General features: G+C 36.1%; 2 protein-coding genes across 2 annotated transcripts in view; both read left to right on the forward strand.

Annotated features, from left to right (window-relative positions):
- Positions 1–14054: 14054 nt before the first annotated feature.
- LOC120300310 (protein PET117 homolog, mitochondrial) lies at positions 14055–18370 on the forward strand. The gene is made up of 2 exons (XM_039326140.1): positions 14055–14237; positions 18209–18370. Exons 1-2 carry the CDS (start codon positions 14061–14063, stop codon positions 18344–18346), a joined length of 315 nt encoding a protein of 104 aa, XP_039182074.1. The 5' UTR covers positions 14055–14060; the 3' UTR covers positions 18347–18370.
- Positions 14102–18428, forward strand: part of KAT14 (lysine acetyltransferase 14) — a 115260-nt gene continuing 110933 nt past the window's right edge. The window contains exon 1 of the mRNA XM_039326136.1: positions 14102–14237. The gene's annotated coding sequence lies outside the window, so the exon portion shown is untranslated. The remainder of the gene's footprint in view (positions 14238–18428) is intronic.

Consider the following 18428-nt stretch of genomic DNA (forward strand, 5'->3'; position numbering starts at 1 on the left):
GCTGTTTTGTGTTCTCAGTATTTGTCTATGTATGTGCAAATATAACCATTGCTTTCTTGATAGTCTGATGAAAGTTTTGTGGCCATGACCATACCTACAGAAATAATCAGGAACAGCCTTCAAAGCATTACATCCTTTATCACACTGGTTGATTGCAGTTTTATTTTTCCTACAAAACAGACATAATATTGAATTCTAGATTTTGAAGCTTTCTTTTTTTTTTTTTTGAGTCTAAACAACTTTCTGATTTACTGATTGCTGGAGTAACAGCATGGATTTGCCTGATACTGATCCCCAGATTATAAGTAACCTTATTGCAGAGTCATCCAACCATCAATGTGCTGATACAGCCCTAATGAAAATAGGTTTTGTCAACAATGGTTAGAGGATGTTATAAGTGATTAGTGGAGAAATGACTGGAAATAGAGGATTGTGCTACTTTTTAAATTTAGGGGCTGACCCAGAATCTTAAAAATAAAGGTAAAAAAGACAGGCAGGATTTGGAGCTGACATAGGTAGTGTTTCTGTATTTACCAGCTACTTCTTGAATGAAGTAGGAATTTTTCTTGACCTTACATGATAGCCATGTGCATTAGAAATATAGCATTTCTGTCACTGTCTCAAATACATATTTTCCTGAGCCAACTGGCTATAGTGTAACCCAAGAAAAAGCTGTTAACAGATTCAGCAAGTATACCTACTTTGGATCCAAATAATGTATATATTGGTTGGAAAGGAAATTGGTATTAAATGCAGAATCTATTAATTTGAACCTGTGGATTATTGGGAAGCTGCTGATGAAACCATTATGTCAGGTGACTAGAAAAAAAACAGTACACTGATAACAAAAAAATAGTTCAGAAAAATAAAAATAGTTATTTAAAAAAATACTCTACCAGCTTTTGAAACAAGAACCTTCTATGTATCAAATATTATAACCACTAAGCCATTGAGAAAGACCTATAATAGGAGCAGTAGCAGACCTTCTTCAGGAAAAAAAATGGGAAACTGCAAGAATTATTTTTTAATGTTAAAAAACTGTTCTTATGCCTGCATGTATGCACATCTTAGTCAGTTAACTCTGCATACATAAATTTAACTTCAATCATACAGACACACTCATTTATATAAGTGTTGGTGTCGTGTATATATAAATATATATGCACATATAAAAGCAAAAGCCTGGAAAAGTACCAGGCCCAGACAGGGTAACTCCTTCCTGCTTGAAAGTTTGTGCTGTTTAACTGGCCCCCATCTTCACCCACATCTTTAATAAATCACTGGAGATGTATTATGTCCCTTCTTGCTTCAAACGTTCTACTATCATCCCCGTGCCAAGAAAGCACCAGGGAGCTGAATGACTGCAGACCAGTTACTTTGATATCTGTAGTTATGAAAATCTTCGAAAGGTTAGTGCTGGCCCACCTGAAAGCCATCACTGATCCACTGCTAGACCCCTTGCAATTTGCTACCGTGCAAACAGATTGGTAGATAATGCTGTCAATATGACACTACACTACATCTTATCACATCTTGAATCCTCAAAGACCTATGCAGGGGTCCTTTTTGTACACTTCAGCTTGGCATTCAACACCATCATTCCAGAAATTTTCCTCTGTCTAAACTGACTCAACTAGCTGTGCCTAGTTGAGTCAGTTTAGTTGCAGATGGATTATAAGCTTTCTAACTGATAGGAAGCAGCGGGTGAAGCTAGGTAAAATCACATTAAATTCCCATTCAATTAGCACAGGAGCTCTCCAGGGCTATGAACTCTCTCCATTATTCTTTTCTCTCTGTACCAATGGCTGTTTTTCAAAGGATCCCTCTGTTAAAGTACTGAAGTTTGCAGATGATACAACAGTCATTGGTCTCATTCGAGATAATGAGTCTGCATATAGATGAGAAATAGATCAACTGGCCCTGTGGTGCTGCTAGAACAATCTGGAGCTGAACACTCTTAAAACTGTAGAGATGATAGTAGATTTTAGGAGAAGGTCTCCTACCATACCGCTTTTTGGAATATTAGGCAGCACAGTGTCAAATGTAGAAACCTTTACATTTCTGGGTTCTATTTTCTCCAAGGACTTGAAATGGACTCCTAACATTAGAACCATCATGAAAAAGGCACAACAACCGGAAGTTGTTGGACTTCCGGTGGTGCTCTGCTGCACCGATGGCAGCTTTTTTCTTAGCCGTCCGTCTCGGGATCGTGTAAGAGCCGGCAGACAACCACAATCAGCTGTTTTGCAGCTTGGAACTTTCCTCCCAGGCAAAGGGAGGAAAGTGAGTCTTTTTCCAGATAGAAGTTGAGCTTCTCTTGTCTCCCAAAGATTTTTTGGGGGGAGACAAAGGGTGAGAGCTCCTTTGGAGTCTGGATCAACTCCGCATCCCCAAGACACCTTTGTTCTCCGAAGGAGAATGAAGCCAGACGCTGCTTCCACATCTGCTACTAAGAAGGACTGTAATTAAATTTTAAACAGACAGAGCTGTTCAGGAGGATCTGAATTGGACTGAATTTTAACTTTAACTCATGAAGAAATATTGTCTTCTTCAATTACTATATTAATGATTGGTGAAAGGAAAAATGGCGGAGGAATTTTGTTTCTTTGTTTGAGGACTTTCACTTTTACTTGGCAACAAAGTTTCCAAAATAACTGATTCTGCTTCTTTTTTGGGGGGGGGAGTTGTTTTTATTACTCCTTTATTTTATCTTGCTATAAGAACTGGCTTTTTTCTTTTCTTTTTTCTTCATCTCTTTTTTTTCTTTTTCTTAAAATGGCTTCAAAACGCCCTGGAATTTCTTCTCTGCCTAAAGTTCCTCTCCAGTAACACAGACTACACAGCAAACTAAGCCAAAGTCTCCACCACCCTCCCCACCTCCAGCATTCACACTTAAAGATATACAGAATGTGGGTCAGGATTCTTTGGAGAAAGCTATACAAAAGATCAGATTTGAGACAGAAGAGCTTTTGGAGGAGAAAAATCATCAGATGAGGGAAGATATTCTGTTGGCTCTTAAGGGGCTTGCGGCCCATGTAGAAAGGCTGGATGATAGGGTGGATGAGGTGGTTGGAAATGTTGAAATATTGGAAGGAAGAGTTGAAAGAGTTGAAAATAATGTGGATGCAGCACAGAATGAAATTGTAATGTCACAATACAGAGACATGGAGTTTGCTTTGAGAATAAGAGGGTTGAAAGAGAATGTGAAAAAGAATTTGAAAGAAGAGATTGCTGCAGAACTAGCATCCATTTTGGGATGTGGAATTGAAGTAATGTTGAGAGATGTTGAAAAAATCTTTAGAGTTAATTCATGGATTGCGAAACAGAGAAATTTACCAAGAGATGTGGTTATTTACTTTTCTAGAAGATCACTTCGCAATGAAATTATACAGGCTTTTTACAATCAAAGATTTCAAATCGCTGCGCAATTTTAAAGGTATTTTTGAAGGTATTTTAAAAGAAATACCTTCAAAAATTTTGAGAAGAAGAGAGGATTTTGCTTTTTTGGCTGAGGAGCTTAAGAAGTGTCAGATTCAATTTAGATGGGATGTACCTGTTGGTATAGTGGTGAACTATCTTGGAACACATCATAGATTAAACACAATTTTAAAAGCAAGAGATTTTTACGTTTCTGTTCTGAAAGCAGATACACCACCATCTCCAAGATCTAGAAGAAATGAAGTACAGTTGGCTGCAGGAGCTATGTCACCAACAGGAGAAGAGTTGTTGGTTGAATCAATGCAACAGTGTTTGGAGATAAGAGAAGAACCAAGGGAACAGAATAACTCGTGCAGCACATAAACATAGAGAAAAAGAACAAAAGGTAGATGCTGGACTTACTACACAGGTTTCTACCTCTGAGCCAGTGGGAGGAACAAGACCAAAGAAGTCTTCAACTGCGGATTTAGATGTAGTGTTCCAAAGGCTTCATGTCATTAGATATGGCAAAGTTCCTGACATGGAATGTTAATGGTTTGAATTCACCACAGAAAAGAAAGAAAGTATTTTACTATTTGAAACAACATAAGAATGATGTTATATGTTTGCAAGAGACTCATATTGCTTCAAAGGATGAAAAATATTTGATTAACTCCCAGATGGGAGTACATTTCACAGCCTCTGCTCCGCAGAAAAAAGCAGGAGTAGTTATTTATGTGAGCAAAGACTTATCACTGAAGTTAATTGATTCTGATCCACAACGAAGATATGTTATTATCGACTTAATATTAAATGGCAAGAAAAGTCTTGTCATTGGATTATATGCTCCTAATCAACAACAAAAATATTTTTATAAGATGATATTTCAGAAAATAACTCAATTGGATTACAAATCAGTAATTATGATGAGAGATTGGAACGGTGTTTTAGACTCAATTAAAGATAAGAAGGGTTCTTTTAAATCTCCTAATCATGCAAAATTACCTACAGCTTTTTTTGATTTGAAGGAGGATTTGGAAATTAGAGACATTTGGCGTGAACAGAATATGGAAGAGACTTCACTTTTTTTTCGGACAGGCATCAGTTGTACTCCAGAATTGACTTTTTTAAATTACTAATGATCTCTTTTCTAGGGTGAAGAATGTCAAGATATTCCCAAGAATATTATCAGACCATAGTCCTGTATGGATGGACTTATCTACTGAAGATGGGAACAGAAGGACTTGGAGATTGAATGAAAATTTATTTAGATATGAGGAGAATTTACAGAGATGTAGAGATTATTTAAAGGATTTTTTTCTTTTGAATATGCATAAGCGTACTTCGATGCCAATGGTATGGGATGCTAGTAAAGCTTATATGAGAGGGGTCTTGATTTATATGAACAATATGCATAGACGTAAACAGATGCAGAAACATAAAGAGTTGGAGGCAGTGATTAAATCTAAGGAAAAGGCTCTTATATTAAATCAATTGGACAATAATTTAAAGGCTTCTATTAGTTTGCTTAAGGAGCAATTTAACATGTTAATAGCTGATCAGATTGCAATTAATTTGAGGTATATGCAACATAATACATTTTGTAATGCAAATAAACCTGGTAGGTGGTTGGCTTACCAACTACGAAAGAAACAGAAATCTAGGCTTATACAAAAAAATAAATTATAAAGGTAAAGAAGTTTATCAACAAAATTTGATTAAAAGGAGTTTTTTAGATTTTTATTCAAAGTTATATGCTAGTGAAAACAAACAAGTTTCAGATATAGAAAAGTATTTACAGGAATCACATTTTCCTAAACTTACTATTGATCAAAGAGATGAGATTAATGGTTTAATTACTTCCGATGAGATTATTTGGGCAATTAAACAACTGAAAGTTGGTAAGGCTCCAAGTACAGATGGATTAACAGCAATTTAATATAAAATGTTATCTGAAGAAATTATAGAACCATTGAAGGAACTTTTTAATAATATTCTGTCGGGAGCAGAGGTACCTCCATGATATATCAATGAGATAAAAGCAGAAGGGCTTTTATATCATTGATTCCGAAGGAGGATCAAGATTTGACTCAGCCCCAAAATTATAGACCTATATCTCTTTTGAACACAGATTATAATTTTTTTTTCAAAAATATTGGCAAATGGACTAATGCGAGTTTTGAAGCAATTGGTTCACAGTGACCAATCTGGATTTATATCTGGAAGATATATGAAATATAATGTTAGACAAATTGTTAACCTAACTGAGTATTTGGATAAGAACAATCAAATCCCTGCTGCTTTGATTTTTTTAGATGCTGAAATAGCTTTTGATCAATTAGACTGGCAATTTTTATTCAGAGTAGTAGAGGAAATGAATTTTGGGGATAAATTTTTACTTGCCCTTAAGGCAGTGGTTCTCAACCTGTGGATCGGGACCCCATTTGGGGTCGAATGACCATTTCATGGGGGTCACCAAACAACGCAGTCTGCCATTTCCCCCCCCTTTTCCTTAGCTGTGCTACTCCCTTTTATTCTATTGGCTTTTGAAAGCCAATAGAATAGACTCTCTTGAATAGAGTCTAATTCTATTGGCTTTCAAAAGCCAATAGGAATTGTCCAGGCTGTCTCTGCCCTGCTGAGCCCGCCAAAAGTCCCATTCTGCAAACGGTGCTGCACCAGTTGAGTAGTCCTCGACTTACGACTGGTTGAGTTGTCCTCGACTTACGACCGGTTGGGGGTCGCGGCATTAAAAAGGTTGAGAACCACTGCCTTAAGGCAATATATCAACAACAATCTGCACAAATCATAGTTAATGGAGGTTTAACAGAAGCATTTAAAATTGAAAAGGGTACAAGACAGGGATGTCCTGGAGGAGAGGGATAAGTAAGTAGAAAGATGGAGGAGAGAGGGAGGGGAGGAGAGGAGGAGGTAGAAGGAAGGGGGAAGTGAAGAGATGAGAGGGGGATGCGGTCTGGGGGGAAATGGGTGAGCAATGTCGGAATTTGTGTTCTATTTTAACTTCTTATGTATCTGAATTTTTTTTTCTTATGATTGTAATGAAAATAAAATAATAAAAAATGGGAAAAAAAAAGACAGGGATGTCCTTTATCCCCATTGTTATTTGTTTTAACAATGGAGATTTTACTTATTAAAATTCGGGAGTCACCCAGAATAAAGGGAATAAAAATAAATAAGAGTGATTATAGATTGAGAGCGTTTGCTGATGATTTGGTGGTGACATTATCTCAACCGACAGATTCGGTTAGAGATCTGGTTGAAATTTTAAATCAGTATGGAAAGGTTTCAGGTTTTAAGGTAAATAATAATAAGACTAAAATATTATCGAAAAATATGTCTATGAAGGAAAAGGACATCATAGTTAGATTAACATGTTTTGAAATAGTGAAAAAGGTTAAATATTTAGGAGTTTATTTAACAGCTTCTAATGCTAAATTGTATAAAAATAATTATGAGACATTATGGATAAAAGTGCAAAAAGACTTAAATAATTGGAAAAAATTACAATTATCTTTGTTGGGAAGAATTTCGGCAGTTAAAATGAATATTCTTCCAAAGTTTCTTTTTTTATTTCAAATGATACCTATTTTGAAAAAAAATGCTAATCTGGAGGAATGGCAGAAGGGAATTAATAAGTTTATTTGGGCAGGGAAAAAGCTGAGAGTTAAATTCAAAATTATGCAGGATACACGGGAAAGTGGATTGAAGGCACCTAATTTAAAATTGTACTATGATGCGGTAGCTTTAACGTTGATTAGTGATTGGCTCAACTTAACAAATAAAAATATTCTTTCTCTAGAGGGATGAGATTTATTATATGGATGGCATGCGTATTTGATTTATGATAAAAAGGTTGATCAGGTTTTTAAAACCCATATTTTGAGAAGTGCCTTGTTGCGTGTCTGGAAGAAATATTATTATAGGTTAAATTATAAAATCCCAATTTGGGGGATTCCAGGACACATGATCGAGGGAGTATTTAGGGGAGTAAATTTGGATAAGATCTCTTATAAGGAATTGCTTAGTTTGGTTGGGCAGCATTGGCAATTAAAGCCTTTAACTGAGTTGAAGCAAGAAAATATTGTATATTCTTGGTTTTATTATAACCAATTGTTATTGAGGTGGAGTATAGATCAAAAGGTTGGAATTACTTTAGAGGATGTGAATTTGGTAAAACAGATTAAAGATCAAAGTCGAGCTCATATAAAAAGAATTTATAATGTTTTTTACAAGATTTTTTCCAAAGTTCTGGCAAATAGATTAATGCAGGTTTTAAAGGATTTAATTCATAGTGATCAATCAGGATTTATAACAGGAAGGTATATGAAATACAATACAAGACAAATTACTAATTTAATTGAGTATTTGGATAAGAATAATCAGATTCCAGCAGCTTTTATATTTTTGGATGCTGAGAAAGCCTTTGATCAATTAGATTGGAAATTTTTATTTTCATTAATTGAAAAAATGAATTTTGGAGATAAGTTTTTACATGCTCTCAAAGCAATATATCATCAGCAGACAGCTCAAATTATCATTAATGGTGGATTGACAGAGACTTTTAATATTGAAAAGGGTACAAGACAAGGCTGTCCATTATCTCCACTGTTATTTGTGCTGACAATGGAGATTTTGTTAATTCAAATTCGAAAGTCTACATTACTTAAGGGAATAAAAATAAATAATAATGATTACAGATTGAGAGCTTTTGCAGATGATCTAGTTCTAACTTTACAACAACCGATTCAGTCGGTTACTCATTTATTAGAACTTATAACTCAATATGGAAAAGTTTCTGGTTTCAGAGTTAATAATTATAAGACTAAGATATTATCTAAGAATATGACTGAGAAGGATAATGAAACTTTAGCTAGACTTACAGGTTTTCAGATAGTGAAGAAGGTTAAATACTTGGGAGTGTATATAACTGCTTCTAATGGAAAATTATATAAGAATAATTATAAAGTATTATGGACAAAGGTACAAAAGGATTTAAATGATTTGAAAAAATTACAATTGTCGTTGTTGGGGAGAATTTCAGCTGTTAAATGAATGTTCTACCAAAGTTTCTTTTTTTGTTTCAAATGATACCCATTTTAAAAAAGGATGCTAATTTGGATGAATGGCAAAAGGGTATTAATAAATTTATATGGGCTGGGAAGAAACCAAGGGTGAAGTTTAAGATTTTGCAAGATGTTCGTGAAAGAGGAGGGCTTAAAGCACCCAATTTAAAACTATATTATGATGCAGCCACATTAACTTTGATAAATGATTGGCTTAACTTAACAAATAAAAATATTCTTTTTCTTGAAGGGTGGGACTTATTATATGGCTGCCATGCATATTTGATTTTTAATAAGAAAGTTGATTGGGCTTTTAAATCGCATATTTTAAGAAGTGCCCTACTTCGAGTCTGGAAGAAGTATTATTATAGGTTAAATTATAAAATACCTATTTGGGGGATTCCTGAACATGCAATAGAGGGAATATCGAAGGGGATGAATTCTGGGGAAATTCCATATAAAGAATTACTTATCTGGTCTGGCAATGACTGGCAATTAAAGTCCTTGGATGTATTAAGACAAGAAAATACATTACAGTCATGGTTTCAATATTTACAAATAGTGGATAGGTGGACTTTAGATAAGAAAGTAGGGATTACATTAGGAGATGAAAGTTTGATAACACAGGTTAAAGATCAGAATAAGGCACATATAAAAAGAATTTATAATAGTTTAATAGAATTGGATTCGGAAACGGAATTGGTTAAAGATTGTATGGTAAAATGGGCTCAGAATATTCAGGAAGCAATCCCATTGGATTTATGGGAGATAATATGGATTAGAAATGTCAAATTTACACAGGCTTAAAATTTAAGAGAAAATTTTTACAAAATGTTTTATAGGTGGCACTTGGATCCTAAAAAGTTATCTTGTATGTACCCTAATTTACAGCCCAAATGTTGGAGGTGTGGTAGTTTTGATGCAACGTTTTTTCATATTTGGTGGACTTGTAAAAATATTAAGGCCTTTTGGATCATGATTTGGTGGAACATTCAAAATATTTTCAAAAGGAAGATAAAGTTTACTCCTCAACTATTTTTATTAGGGATTTTTGAGGATTTTGATGTTAAAGATACTGTTTTAATGTTGAATTTAATTACAGCAGCAAGGTTATTGATAGGTCAATATTGGAAGAAGGATTCGTTGCCTACATTAGAAGAATGGACATTTAAGGTTTCTAACTTAGCAGAAATGGCTGAAATTTCTGCTTATTTAAAGGATCACACACAAGAAAGATATATTATGGTATGGAGAAGATGGATAGATTACATTAAGATTAAATATGGAACTGAAAAGTTCCACTTATTTTATGATTAAATAATAAGTATTATTAATAATATTTAATTTTTTTATTATACAACAATTGATTATAAACTGATTTGTTTATGATATGTTACTAAGGTTTAAAAGGAGTTAAGGTTTAAGTATGATTTTATTGTTGTATAAATTGTTAAACTTGTTTAGCTTATGATTAATATATTTGTTAACTTAATTAGATTATGTTTAATATGTTTGAAATACCCTGTATTTGGCTCTGGGAAGTCGGGGGGTGGGGGTTGGGGGGAGGGTAAATGGGTTTATTTTGTAACTTTCAATAAAACTTTTTAAATAAATAAAAAAAAGAATTTATAATGTTTTAATAGAATTGGATTCTGAAACAGAGTTGGTTAAAGATTGCATGATCAAATGGGCGCAAAATATTCAAGAGCCGATTTTATTGGATACATGGGAGACAATTTGGGTTAAAAATGTAAAATTTACTCAAGCGCAAAATTTGAGAGAAAATTTTTATAAAATGTTTTATAGATGGCATTTGGATCCCCAAAAGTTGTCTCGCATGTATCCGAATTTACAGCCTAAATGTTGGAGATGTGGAAACTTATATGCAACCTATTTCCACATTTAGTGGACTTGTAGAGATATTAAAGCTTTTGGGATTAAGATTTGGTGGAATATTCAAAAGATTTTTAAGCAAAAGATTAAGTTTACTCCGCAATTATTTTTGTTGGGTATTACTGTAGATTTTAATGTTAAAGAAACTAATTTGATGTTGAACCTTATAACAGCTGCAAGATTATTGGTGGGGCAATATTGGAAGAAAAATTTGTTGCCTACTTTGGAAGAATGGATACTTAAAGTGTCTAATTTAGCAGATATTGTGAAGATCTCCGCCTATTTGAAGGACCACAAGAAAGATATATTATGGTTTGGAGAAGATGGATTGATTATATTCAGAAGAAATATGAAATTGAAAAGTATTATCTTGCTTTTGAGTAGATTTTAGATAATTATTAATATTTTTAATTATATTATTATTTTTGACTTAATTTGTTAATATTTGTATTGAGAAGGAGTTAAAGTGTGTTATGGTTTTGATTGATAGTATAGTTGGTTTATGTTCGTTGGATTATATTTGTTTAGTATTTTGTTTTACCCTGTAATCAGCTCTGGGAAGTGGGGGAGGGGGGGAAGGGGTGGGGGGTTATATTGTAATAAATTTATAAAACTTTTAATAAAAAAAAGAAAAAGGCACAACAAAAAATGTTGTTCTTGTGTTAACTCAGAAAGTTAACTCAGATTGCCGAAGGATCTGCTGATATAGTTCTACAGAGGAATTACTGAGTCTGTCATTTGTATCTCCATAACTGTCCGGTTCGGCACAGCAGCCAAACAGGACAGGTACAGACTTCAACAGATAGAACTGTGGGAAAAAACAATTGCAGTCTGCCTTCCATTGAGGATCTATACACTGTATGAAACAAAAAGAAGGCTGACAAAATAATACAGACCCCTCACATCCTAGACATAAACTATTTCAACTTCTCCCCTCAATATGCTGCTATAGGGCATTGCATGCCAAAACAATTAAGACACAAAAATAGTTTTTCCCCCCGTACCATCACTCTGCTGCACACCTTAATTCACACAGCACTGTCTTATGTCTATTACCCATGTAGTTGGGCAGTAAATATTATCCTCCTCATCTTTCCAAGTACCTTCTATTGGTATCTATGATTTATCATTGGTTGTATCTTATGATTAATGATTGTAACTATGAACTATCATATATGATCTATCACTTTGTTTTTGTATGTACACTGAGAGCTTATGCACCAGAAATTCCTTGTGTGTCCAATCACACTTGACCAATAAAAAATTCTATTTTGTTCTTTCTATTCTATTCAGCATATATGCCTACTAAAATTTGTGCATAGAAGATGAACAATTGGTAATTGCATTTCTGAAGGAAAAGTTGAACAGCATGAGAATTGGCTTTAATTGGACAATTCTCATGCTGTTCAATTTTTCAAATCCAGCCTGCAATCTGATTTTGAATCCTTTTCTACTTGCTGCTGCATGTGACTTCAGGATTGATCTGTGCCATTCACTGTCTCTGAGTGCAGGAATGGAAGATGCTCTTATCCACTCTCAAACTATTGCAATTTTTTTTCCAGCTGCACTTCAAAAAAGTTCCATCATGAGCTATCTTAAGCCCTTCAAAGCACATGATTTGCAATGGTTCATTCTAATTTTATCACAGCCCTAACTCCAACTGGCCAGCAGCATGCCCCTTCTCCTCCAGCAGCTGATCATTGCCATTTTGTCCTGGGCTCCCAAAATACGTTTTCAACAGGTTAGCAAGAATCAATTTTCAGTGTCCTGCCCCTTAAGTCCGCCACCTTTCCTTGCCCAGTGTTTTCCTACCTACTCCAGAAGCTCAACACTTCATTCCAGTTTTGCAATTTCCAGTGGCTATTTTTTCCATTTCTAGCCAGGCTGGATGAAGGATGCTGCTCTTGCTCCCTTATTTACTGCCCATAATACCCAACAGGTATTTCTACTTGATTTTATATGTTTAAAAACTACAGAGTAATCAGGTCCTGTAATTATTATAATCAATCTAGCCCTGTTGTCAAATTGTGGCAATCTGAATGGAAATTTCCAGACTCAGCTTCAGAAATACCCTGGAGCAACAACCGGGATTCAGAGTGCTATGTGAGATTGCGTTTGGTCCAGATAGGTTTCTCTTTGCTGGCTTAGAGATGCCAAACAGTGTAAGAGTTTAAGGGTGAAGTGTATAAATAAAGAAGCATGCTTACCTAAATGTATGTTGATTTTAAAGCAACATTTTAAGTTCACCGCCATTTCAAACTTTTGAATAAAGAAACTTAATAAGTTTTTTAAGCCAAAATTTTTAAAGAAATTTTTCTTCTTTTTAAGAAGAGATTGAAGAACCATTTGTCTAAAATGATAGAGTTTCCTGCTTGAACAGGGAATTGGACTAGAAGACCTCCAAGGTCCCTTCCAACTCAGTTATTTTGTTAAATAATGGTTTTCAGTAGTGTCTTAATTTACTAGCATTTACCATTCATAGAACATAGAATCATAGAGTTGGAGGGGACAGTAACTGTAACAGTATAATAGAGTTGGAAGAGATCTTGAGGTCTTCTAGTCAACCCCCCCCCCTGCCTAAGGCAGGAGACACTATACCATCCCAGACAAATGGATGTCCAATCTTTTCTTGAAAAGCTCCAGCAATAGAGCAGCCACAAGTCGGGAAGCAAGCTGTTTCATTGATTGATTCTTTCTGTCAGGAAATTTCTTCTTAGTTCCAAATGTGATTTCTTTTTAACAAACTTCCATCCATTCTTTGAATGTTTTGCAAGAATCTGGATGACCACTAGATCATACAATTCTAATTCTCTGCTGTCATTTAATGATGTCCAGGCTTTTTCACTCCAGAATTGGTAGTCCTAATATATTAGAATTATATATATTTTTTATAGTAAGACAAATATACAGGAAAACCAAATCATAATTTCCAGGGCAGGCAATTAAACAATTGCATTTTTATTCAGTATAAAGGGCAACTAAAAGGATAAACAAAGTAAATATGAATTAGCCAAAATATGGTTGATTGCTTTACTTGGGGGTTTAGTATGCTATCTAAAGCCATCAACTGAATAAAGCATAGTTAACTTTAAAAAATCATGGTGTGCTGCCTTTAGCAAAAGCTGCCTAGAAATAATTTTACTGATGAGGCTATATGGGGTGAGTAGTTAATCATCTATTATGTAATATCTACTGTCCCCGGTCCTACCAGCTGCGCTCAGATATAGGAAGCCCGTTTGAGGTACGAACATCACAACATCAGTGCGCATCTAAACACTAAGTCTTCTGTTCGCACGAAGATTTTAATGCAGAAAGCCTGCCATATCTGAAATAATTTTATTATTCCATTAGATGTATTATTTTTGTTTCTAGATTTCTTAGCAAAAAATTAAAATCATAGATTCAGTTAAAAGTATTTTTGCTACAATCTTATTCCTCAATTTTAAAAAAAATGCTACTTCAACTTGCCAACAAATGAGCTACATCCTTTCCTTCTATCAGGGTAAAAACAAACTCCTCAAATTACTCAAAGAATTAAGGCCAACGTTCTACCTCTTGAAAGAAAGCATACTTTCCAGAAAGAAAGGATCCCAGCCACGCGCGTCAGTCACACCCATTGAGCATGCGTGGAAAATAAAACACATGGGGACATCCGCGTAGACGCGCATGCTCCTAGCACCTTATCTGCAATGGTGTGCATCGTTTTCGTGCTTGCTCTTGTGGGAAGTTGTGGAGCTTCGTTGTGTCATGTCGGCGGCTTCTAAGGCAGCCCTGGGGGTTTCTGTCCTTCTCTCGGGCGGAGCCATTATTGGTGTCCACATCCAACAGAGACGTCTCAGAGAGGTAATGTCAAAAGATTTTTCATACATTACAAGCTCCTGCTTCCTCATTGAATTTGGGAGCCATTTTTCTCTCTCGGGTCAGAGGTAATAGCTATTTCATAGAAAAACCATGGAGGAATCTGCGGTTTTATATTACTGTACTAGGGAAGCTGCAAAAAGTTTTTTTTTTAAAGTATATGTAATTCCGTTTCTCTTTCAAGAAAAAAACGCATTAAAAGATTTTTCCTTCCAATATCTCTTCTGTGAAGAAAAGTAAGGGAGTTTCTAAATGTATGTTAGTACATTCTAAGGCTTATTTTGAATTTGGACTGGGAAGAACAATTTTACTTTTGCTCAACCTGAAGGCTATGTTGTAAGGTTTTTGTTTTCTTCCGGAAATCTAAACAAGCCGTTATCATCTTCCTAATTAAGGTATCTTATAAAAAACAAGCAATAACTTGTATCTTTGTATTACATTTTTGGTTTTGGTTAGGGATATAATTTACAATGGTTTACCCTCATTTTCATGCAGAAGAAGAAAATAACATTAAAACAGCATTGTTCCCCAAATTAATTCCATTTAAGTATTTTGAGAATTAAACAATGTTAGAGAATGAGAAGTTTGAGCCAATGACTGCTAAAAGGAATCTTCATAAAAGTTTATAGGAAACTGAAAAATTCCCTGGAAAGTTGGTATCCATTTCTCAAAAACTGGACCTGTATAATAAGTATAGTAAGTATAATATATTTAATAAATAATCAACTTCAGTCGTATTTTTACTTCATCCTTTTTTTGCTAACATTTCTATTTTTCTCTGGTTTCTTATTAAAGCAATACATAATAGTATTAGTACTAGTTTCATTTTTCTGTTAAATAGTCTTTTAATTTCTGATTTCCCACAAGTGAAGCTAAGGTTTTTATGTTCTATTTTGTGCATATCCCAAAAATTAAAGATAGTTCTTACTTATTGATGGCAACTGGGACCAGCAACTCCATCTCAACATTCCATAGTCCTGATCTTCATGTACCAACTTATGACACAGTTTTGCCAGTCACTTTGTTAGGCAAATCCTGTATGATTGCAGCATCCCACAGTCTTGTGGTTGTCGTTTTCTCTCCGTCCTAGGAAGGAAACAATGGCAAATCATTTCTGAAAAACTTTGCCAAGAAAACTGCAAGACTATCCAAGCAGTTTCCATAATTGAATGGAAGAAAAAATATTTTGCATAGATATTATATTCTAACCTAGAGAAACTATTAACAGTACTCCACTAGGGAGATATGGTGGGACTGACAGGAAATGAGAGGATCAGTTATATTGTCCAGGATTAGTAGCTGCCCCAAATTCAATGGAACAGCTTCCCAAAGAGTCAACCGATATTCATGACTGATCTTCAAACGTTATAGCCCTTGCAGTGCCTCTTTGGTCATGTGATCAAAATTCAGACATTTGGTAGCCTGTCTGCATTTATGACTGTAGTATGCCCTTCAACTCTCCTCACTTGCCCAATTTTCCCGCTAACTCTGCCCTCCACCACTACTGTCTTTTGTCCTTGCGCCCTGCACCCTCCCCACACCTCAGTGGGAGGAAGAAGATGGCAACGGTTATCTGGGAATTGCGGGGTGGCAGGCAGCAAGGGCAGTGGAATGCAGAGTGACCAAAAAGGCAGAGATAAAGGGAGTTGGGTTGGGGAAGTTAAAGTGAAGGGGAGCATGCCATGGCAGGATAAACATGAGAACCTCACCTAATAAGAGCATAGTCCTGGCCTAACTACTGCAACCAGGACTACCAAAACTGCTGTTGCTAAATGGTGTGGTCATGTGATGTTTCGCCTAACAGATAGTCCTCAAACAACAATCCGAATGGGAAGCAAAGCAGGCCTCATTGTTCCTGGGCTACATGGTGCAATCCTGGAAGTGGTTGCCATTTTTAGGGAAGCTGCCCTGAATAGTGAGCGCTTTGAAAATGGTGGCTGCTCCTGGAATCATGCCATGCAGCCCAGACATAGTGAGGCCTGTTTTGCTTCCATAACATCTCCAGAGATCTTCAAAAGGTAAGTGAGGAGGTTGAGGCCTGAAAGGATGGGATGCAGGCCCAAGGCCTGCAGGACCCAATGGGGAGATAGGGGGGGGGGGTGCTTGCAGTCAGTCATAAGGGCAAGCGACTGTACGGGTGCTGCAAAAGTCATAACTTTGGAACTAAGTCATAAGTAGCTTTTGGGGGGTCCACTGTAACTTTGAACAGTCACTAAACAATTGGTTTTAAGTTGACTATCTATGGTTCTTTACTTACAACCAGTGGTGGGATTCAGCCGGTTCGCACCACTTTGGCAGAACCGATAGCTAATTTTTTGTTGCCCAGACCCAGAATGGACTTCCGGAAGCAGCATCCACACAGAGAATCAGTTGTTCACATATTTGAATCCCACCACTGCGTACAACCATTTGTTTAGCAAACTTTCAAAATGATAATGGCACTGAAAAAAGTAACTTATGACCAGTCCTTGTACTTACAGCTATTTGCAACATCCCCATTGTCATGTGATCAGAATTTGAACACTTGGAAACTGGCATCTATTCCAGTGTCTCAGAGTCATGTGATCATCATTTGTGGCCTTCCCAGCTGGCTTCCGACAAAGTCAGTAGAGGAAGCTGTATTCATTTAATGACCATGGTATTCACTTAACTGCAGTGAATCACTTAACAACTGGGGCAAAAAAAGATAAAATCACATACAAGTCACTTAACCACCTTCTTAGCAATGGAAATTCTGATGTCAATTGCGGTTGTAAGTTGAGAACTACTTGTATATGAGTAGAGGTAGTCGTCAACATATGATCACTTGTTCAATGACCATTCAAATTTATGATGGCCCTGAATGAAGAAACTTACAACTATGCCTGAAGTTATAGCCATTGAAGTGCACTTGTAGTCACATAATCAGAATTTGGGCTCTTGGCAGTCTGCCTGTACTTATAATTGCAATGGCACTCTGAGCACCCCCCCCCCCAACCATCTCTTTCCTCTGATCTATCTATGCCTTGTGGCTTCCCTGCTCATGGCAGCAGGCCTGGGGCTGAAGAAGCCTAGTGCCTTCAGCAGTCTCAGCCATCTGCAACACCCCATGCCTCTACTTCAGCCCCAGTGCTGCCACTGCCGCTGAGCAATGTCATGTCAAGCCCCATACTGCAGCCAGCTACATAAGCACCAGTGCACAAAGCTCCAGTGTTGCCTGTCATGCTGTATTCCTCAGACCCTGCCATGCTCAACTGATCACAATTTTCCTCCTGGTGAAGCAGTTGACCCTATTGCCAGGCCTCAAGAAGAAGGCTTGGTGTGGCCAATAACTGCTCCACATGCAGTAGGGTCAGGCCTGATGTGCCTTAGCATTGAAAAAAAAAATGGTGAAGATCAGCTGATTGTGGCAGGGTAGCTGATTGGAACACACCGCACTGCTGGGCCAGTGGGGTAGCTGATGTGGCTGAGGCTCACTCCATGCTGCTGGCCTGGATTGAGATGGCTAATGCTTCCAGGGATGGTTGCAACTTTGTTTAGCACTATGACTCAGGCATCTTGCACTGTACCACATCAAGAAGCCCCTGAGCCAAGCATATTCTTTCCCAACCTATCTGTGCTTGTGGCATACTGCAGCACCCCCAGTTTGCACGTAACCTATGCTGCCCCCCCCTCTGTACTCTGTGTTTCTTATTGAAAGGACCTCATTCAGAGCTGTGTGACATCTTGTTTATGACCACGTTGCTTAGTGATGGAAATTTGATCCCAGTTATAAGTCAAGCACTATTATATTTTTTGCTTATTGTATATTTTTTTATATCTTTAAGAATCTGTAATCTAATTAATGTATAATTATAATCTATGCATATCTGATGAAACCTACATTGCAATATATATTAGTTTTAAAGTATTCTTAATTTTATAGCAAGTACGATGGATATTTTCCAAACTTTTAATAATATTATATCTTTTTTCAGAAGTTACATGAAGGCGTGTACAGAGATCTTGAGAGACAGAAATACAAGGAACATTTTAATATTTTAGATAAACATACTACTTTGGCCATACAACTTGAAACAGAAAATAGCAAAATGCTAATGGCAAGAAAATCCTAAGCGTGAAAAGAATTATCATTATAATTTTCCGTTACATAATCTTATCATATTTACCAAGTCAATCATTATTCTTTTTAAATAT

The sequence above is a fragment of the Crotalus tigris genome, unplaced genomic scaffold (assembly GCF_016545835.1).
Source record: "Crotalus tigris isolate CLP2741 ecotype Arizona unplaced genomic scaffold, ASM1654583v1 scf7180000024339.11422700, whole genome shotgun sequence".
In the NCBI taxonomy this organism is placed as follows: Eukaryota; Metazoa; Chordata; class Lepidosauria; order Squamata; family Viperidae; genus Crotalus; species Crotalus tigris.